General features: G+C 36.9%; 1 protein-coding gene across 2 annotated transcripts in view; it reads left to right on the top strand.

Moving 5' to 3' along the window:
- Positions 1-7,319, top strand: part of Dennd4c (DENN domain containing 4C) — a 90,094-nt gene that overhangs the window by 34,013 nt on the left and 48,762 nt on the right. For both annotated transcript variants that reach the window (XM_010630913.3, XM_010630912.3), the window contains exons 12-14: positions 5,099-5,244; positions 6,810-6,845; positions 6,931-7,061. In XM_010630913.3, the coding sequence (XP_010629215.1) occupies positions 5,099-5,244; positions 6,810-6,845; positions 6,931-7,061 (313 nt within the window). The remainder of the gene's footprint in view (positions 1-5,098; positions 5,245-6,809; positions 6,846-6,930; positions 7,062-7,319) is intronic.

Here is a 7,319-nt window from a genome sequence, read left to right as displayed (position 1 = left end):
CAGTGTCCGTTTTCCCTAATCCTTTTTTTTTTTGTTTTTTTTTTTTTTTTTTTTTTTTTTTGAGACAGGATCTCACTATGTAGTTGAGACTGACCTGGAACTCACTGTGTAGCCCAGGCCGATCTCGAACTCACAGTGATCCTCCTGCCTCAGCCTCCCTAGTGCTGAGATTACAGGCGTGTGCCATCACTCCTGGCTTTGGGTTAACTTTTTATAAGACATACTCTTACAAGTAAAATAGAATAATACACTCATACAGTTATCGTTCACCTTTAACAATTTGGTTTCATCTGTCTTTACCTGCTTGCTTGTCTGTTTGCCTACTTTCTCTCCTTCCTTTCTTTCCTTCACTCCCTCATTCCCTTCCCTTTTTCTCCCTTTCCTTTTCATTTTAAGGCACATTACAAACACAGTATCATCTCCCCCATAATCAATTGTGTTATTCCTTTGGAATTTCCTGGGTTGAGTGTATCCTTGTATTATTTGACATTTTTTTCTATCCACCTGTATTTCCTGTAAACTTGTGCTTTAATCAAGAGCTACAGTGTCTAACAGAAATGTATTGTGAGCCACATAGATAATTATAAATTTCTAGTAGCCACAATGAAAAAGTAAGAAATAAGGGAAATTAATTTTTTCCCCCTGGTACTTGGGGATTGAACTCAGGACCTTTTGTTTGCCAGGCAGGTATGGTACCAATGAGCTACATCCCCAGCCATAAGGGAAGTTAATTTTAATGATATATTTTCTATAATTCATCCAAAATAATATTTCAACATGTAATCAAACTTCAGAAATTCTTAACAAAATACTTACATTTATTTATTTTTTTATATCAAGTCTGACGTCAGCATGTATTTTCTATGTACAGTACCTCTCAGTCTGGGTCAGTTACTTCTGAAGTGCTGAATGACCACAGGTGGGCAGAGGGCACTGAATAGATCGGTGTTGATCTGGAGGCTTGGTTAGGTCCAGGAGATCCGGGTCCAGCTTCCTTGGCAGAACTCAGGGCGCCCACCCTCCCTGCTGTGCCTGTCCTGGGAGGCATATGTCCACTGGGCTGCTGTCCCTTGAGTGTTTCCTTCGTTTAGTTCTCCTGTCAGCCGGTCATTCAGTTGTCCCTAGTAGCTTTGCTGATCATTATCTAGATACATAAAAGATAAAAAGATACTACTTACTTGTGGAGAATAATTTTATATTTCTATTTTATTTCATGGTTTTTCTATGATTAGTGTCTCAAGAGGATGGGAGTGGTGAGGACCACAGCATGTGGAATACCTTGAGCCATCAAAGAAAGAAAAGCTGGAGGGAAAACAGACAAAAACCATCCTTTTAAATAGAGGTGGTGGTCATGTGGAGCATGCCTATAATCCCAGCAGCTGAGAGGCAGAGGCAGGAAGGTTTCCTAGAGTTCAAGGCTGGCCTGGGCTACATATTGAGACCCTGTCTTTCAAAAATCAAACAGACAAACAAACAAAAAGGAAGGAGAACTGTTAGCCAGATTATGGAGGATCTTTTAGGGTTAAATTTCAGTCTTTCTCCTAAGAGTAATTGGAAGCTTTTGAAGGATATTTTACCACTTACCAGTTCAATTATTTATAGGATGATAAAAAATTGCATATTTTTTCATTAACTTTATAAGATAATATAACAGGAAATATAAAAATGACATCATATTTATTCAGAAATTTTTCTGTGTATGGTATATCTTAAAACAACATTACAAATCTGGACAGTACTATTTAAGTCTTTTTCCGAATTCTTTTTGCATTATTGGCTTTTTTTTAGTACCGGGTATTGAATTCAGGTCCTTGCACTTGCAAGGCAGGCGGTGGCACCACTGAGCTAAATCCCTGGCCATTATTGTCTTTCTTTTAAGCACACTTTACACTGTTGTGTTGGTCTTTCCTTTTTTTTGGTGGGTGGTACAATTTCAATAAAGTGACCACCCACTAAACATGATGGATACCTTGGTTGGTGTTTTTCTGTCCTGATTTGGTCTATTAGACTCAATGTAAATTGTAAATGATTTTTTGAACCCCTTTACCCAAAAGATGTGTAAATATTTTATAATAATATTTTTTCCATGATTTTTGATGACACTACAGCTTGTTAGGTGTTGGTTGACTCTCTGCACACCACCCATAGAATTATTATGATCACTGACCACTGACCACTGTTGGAATTTTTTTACTTTGGTTTTTTCAGTTTGGTTATCACTTCAAGACCCTGGCAAGTCCAAGGTCCTGAGTTTGATTCCTGGCACAAAGAGCAAACAAAACAAGACAATAAGGAGAGGCCCTTTTTGTCTTTCATTTCATAACACAGACATTTCCTCTCTGATATGCTAATGTTTCTCCTTTTTCAGTTATTTCATTTGCAGATTCCGCCCCCCACCAGAACCGGGGATTAAACTCGGATCCTTTCGCTTATGAAGCAGGCGGTGGAACCACTGAGCTAAATCCCCAGCCCTTCTTTTGCAGATCTTTTGATGGTTTCTTCCTGTTTAGTCTCAATGTCCCACACATCTGTTTTGTACTGTAAAAGAACATTACTGAGTTCTGGAGTATACAAATTATATCTAATGTACTTAATGATAAGAGATTATAGTTTGTAACAAAATTATAGGTTATTTTTCACAAATAAACATGAATTAGTAAAAGAAAATAACCAGAACATATTATTAGATTTTACTAGAAACAAACATCAAAGGCAGTGGATGCATTGTTAAAAAGCATGCAAAAAACAATTGATATAAAACAAATGACCAGATGCTCACATGCGCCCTCTCGGGCTTGCCTGGCAAACAGGAGGTGTCCTGTACCCCAAACCCAAACCTGATAATTGAAGTGACGCCTGGAGAGACACCCGGGATGGCAGCACGTAGATGAACGAATACACCGCCTGGTGTCCTTGGGATGTGCAGCTGAGTGCTTAGGTCAGTGATGGGATCCAGCTGCATTTTTTTTAAAAAATCACTCTTCATTTGTTAAAAAGAAAAAAAGTGTTAGAAATCACTTTGGCTTATATGAAGACAGTGTGGGAAGCAGGGAAGATTAAAGTGTGCATCTACTAATTAGGGACTTAATGCGTCGGTCCAAGGATCAGTGGAGGTGCCTTGGATTAGCTCTTGGTAGCTTGAATAGAAGGGTAGATTCTAGGAGTCATATTGACCAGACTGAGGTGATTGAATATGGAATGAAGACCGAAGATGTCAAGAGCACCTTTGAATTCTTTTTTATTTTTTAATTTTTAAATTTTTTTATACTGGGGATCGAGCTCTACTGGGGAGCGGCAGAACCACTGAGCTAAATCCCTGGCCCTGAACTATTTTTTTTCAGTGTTATTATAATTATAATTATAGACAGTATCTTGCTATATAGTTGAGGCTGGCCTTGAACTCACCATGTCACCCAGGCTGGCCTCAAACTTGTGATCCTCCTGCTTCAGCCTCCTAAGTGCTGAGATTACAGGCATGCACCACCATGCTTGGCAGTTTTTATAGAAGTGGATGATGGATGGTACTCTCTTTATTGGGAAGTGAAAAGGGTAAAGAAGCATCTGATCATTTGTTCAAGATAATCTTTTTTGTTTTTCCATTAACTTTATAGGTACATTTAAGGTAAACAGTTCAGTTACCTTCATCATTGGGATCTTGTACCTTTACATGATGTATCTTGGTTCTTATTTTTTCACCATTTCCTTGCCCTTCCTTCACTCCCTCCACCCTTCCCTATTTACAAAGACTTTGTTTCCATTAAGAAAATGTTTTTTTGTTTTGAAGATGAAAACGAGAGACTTGCATATGCACTTGTTTTGTTGTTGTAGTTTTTGTTGGTACTGAGGATCGAACTTGGGCCCTTGTGCTTGTGAGGCAGGCAGAAGAACCCCTGAGCTACATCCCCAGCCCTTGTTTATACAGATTAAAAAGTAGCTAACAGGAAGAATGGTCCTCAGAACACCAGAGAGGCTGAGATCCCAGGCTTATGCAGTGGGCTTGTCTTTAGATGCAAAGAAGGGCATATCCATTGCAAAAAGACAGAAGGCAGGAGTGATAGCTGAGGAAAGATCACAGATTTAATGATGAGATTGTGTAGGCAGTTTCCATTAAGGATTTTATTTGCTTTCAGCATGAGGAATGCTCATTTGGGGGTGAGGGATGAGGAAATAGAGGGAGAACATTGAAAAATTAGAAATTGTAATGATAACATGGGTAGAAGGAGACTACATTGATTCCAAAAATGTCATAATTGCTGGTCAAGAATTAAAGGCAAATCCTGGTCTCTGATCTGCCAAGCTATGGCAGTTTTTTTAACCTATAACTTGTGTTCAGTCATTCCCAGTGTAGATTCAGGGAAAGCAGACAGTACCTTGCTCCAGAGCTCCATTATGCCAGGTAGGTTTGACCAAAATACAAAAGAGAGAAAGGGTTGAGGATATTGATAAATAATTGAAATAATGGGTATGGATGTGGAACATCAATACTAGATAGGCAGAAAAGTAAAGACAGGAGGCCACAGGTGGAAGGTAAAAGGGTCAGTGTGTTGGAGGTGAGACGGACCATTGGATCATTGAAAATCAAGGAATTGTGAGGCCCGGGTTGTGTGGCTTGTGCTTGTCAGAGCCAAGGAATAATGATGATATGAGTTAGTGTAGGCTGTAAATGAAGAGTCTGGTCTTCAGTAGACAAAGAGAAGCATGTCCCTGATGCCAGCAGACAGCTTGATAGAGGAGCAAGAGTGGGTTAACCAGATACTGAACTGAGTGGAAATTTTTACAAGACATTATAGGAATACTAATGGTCTGGTGGCACATTGACCCATTGGCTCAAAAGCAAAGAGTCACAGAAGAATTTCTGCTTGAGAGCTAAGGTGCTAGAGGTTCCTCAGAGTGGGTCCAGATCTTGGTGACAAGGTCAGTGATCTAAGGTTTTCTTGTGGTTGAATCAGTCAGAACTGTATATGGTTACTAGAAGGTTCTATAAATGTGTATTTGTATAAAGAGAATCTAATGTAGGTAAATGTAAAATAATGCAACATTAAAATGCAACATTTAGTTCTTTAAAATTTGACTTTAATTATAATTTTGTTTTCCTCAGGATTTTTAAAAAGTAGAGATCGTGCCTATACAAAATTCTACACGCTTTTATCTAAAACACAGATTTTTATCCGTTTTATTGAAGAATGCAGTTTTGTAAGTGATAAAGATACTGGATTTGCATTTTTTGATGACTGCATAGAGAAGGTAAAAATATGTCCTATATACTGTTAAGAAAAAACAGATTGGTTTACCTCTATAATCATTGTAATCGTGAGCATGATCACCATTGTTGTCATCATTAGCATAAAATAATATGAGAAAGACAGTGTAAGGCTATGTTAGTGTGTGTGTGATTGATTGATTCTGGACTTAATATAAGAATCATTTCCTTTCGTGATATCTATTCTCTATCATGCATAGTTAATTTTTTCTTTGAATGTTACTTTGGTTTTGTAACTCTTAAGTACTAAGGGCATTTCCTTAAACTTCCTGTATCTGATATTTTTTTATTTAAATGAATAGAATATGATTTAAATGTGGTTTTGCTTTTGCTTTTTATGGTAGTGGGGATTGAGCCTAAGACCATGCCCTGATTTACCTCTCCATTCCTTTTTATTTTTTATTTTGTGACTGTCTCAGTAAACTGCCCAGGATGGTCTTGAACTTGCAGTCCTTCTATTCAGCCTCCAGAATAGCTGGGGTCACAGGCACATCACTATGCCTGGCGTAATTTGATTTTATAGTTTAGTTTTCTTTCTTTGATTATTTCATTTTTTCATTTGGGATGCTAGGGATCAAACCCAGGGCCTGACACATGCAAAACAAATGCTCTACCACTGCACCACGTCCACAGCTCTAAGATTTTTTTTTAATTAAAAATTTTAGTTTTGTTGGTAATGAAAGTTTTGTGGTGTTTTATTTTAATGTCTTTACAAATGCTTTTGCTAATATGTTTCTTGCATCCTCATGCACACTATTTGGAAATATACTGTATGTTAAATTTCAAAGCTTTATTACTGGAGTTTTAAATGGATTTCTAAGAGTGATGCCTTGCCTATATATTTTTTTCTAATTTGCAATACAGTTTTTATTTTTGCAAAGTAGATCTTGTGGGTAATTGTTAACATGAACCATATATTACATAAAATTTGGGATCATGTGCATAAAAGGTAAAATATTATGTTTTATTTTTTATGGGTCCTAGATAGAAGGAAGGGCATGCCATTATAAAAAGACAGCACAAATGATAGCTGAGAAAGAATCATAAAATTTGTAGTGAGATCATAGGTTTTATTTTCTTTGCACTATAAGGTATGGTCATTTTATATGCCTTAGAAGAATTAAATGATTTTATCTCATTCTGTGTAAAGCTCTTGATTTGATTTTTGGCATTTTTGTTTATTTATAAATTTGATACTCCAGCATCTTCCATTTAGAAGCTTAGGTCATGTCAATCACTAATGCAGGAGTTTTTAAAGTATGATGAACTTTTTATTTAAAAAGCCAGATATTCTTGTGGTTGACTATCTTTTGTTTGTGAATAGGGTGTTTGAAAGAGCTAATCTCACTAAAATTGTTTTCTGTCATATTAGCCACAACACAAATACTGTAATTTGAAGTGTAGAACCTAAAAATATATTGTGAAATGTTTTGTGTGTGCCTGGTTATGAAAAAAAAAAGTTTTTTTAAAGAATTGGGATTTAAGATGAAAATCTCTGTTAAATTTACAGTCCACATTTTCACTAAGAATTCCTTCTCTCTTTTTGTAGTTGTTTCCTGATAAAGGCACAGAGAAAACAGATAAGGTATTTTTTAAAAACTTACGTATTGAAATTTCAGAATTAGCTCTTCCTTATACACAGGATAATTGGAAGATATAATTACTTTCAGATTGATTTTGAATCATCAGAAGATACCAAGTTGATAGAACTAGATGAATCTCAGAAGAGTGAGCATACTGTACTTATAATGCCACCTGAGCCACCTCCTGATGATGGAAAGGACCTGTCCCCAAAGTACAGGTAGCAAGAAGTCTTACAGTTGCTGGGGCACAGACTGGATAGTTTATTTCAGGTGTTTGTTGTTATTAATAAATATGTTTATTAATCCAGTGGACTAAGAGATGAATATTATATGGAGATGCCACCAGGTACTGTAACTTACGAATTAGATGGTCTTGGGCCGGGGATTTAGCTCAGTGGTTCCGCTGCCTGCCTCACAAGTGCAAGAAGGTCTCAAGTTCAATCCCTGGAACCAAAAAAAAAAAAAAAAAAAAAAAA

Source organism: Fukomys damarensis, unplaced genomic scaffold (genome assembly GCF_012274545.1).
Source record: "Fukomys damarensis isolate Sample0158 unplaced genomic scaffold, DMR_v1.0_HiC HiC_scaffold_31, whole genome shotgun sequence".
Taxonomy (NCBI): Eukaryota; Metazoa; Chordata; class Mammalia; order Rodentia; family Bathyergidae; genus Fukomys; species Fukomys damarensis.
The sequence above is the reverse complement of the archived record's forward strand: the minus strand, read 5'-3'. Positions and strand labels throughout refer to the sequence as shown.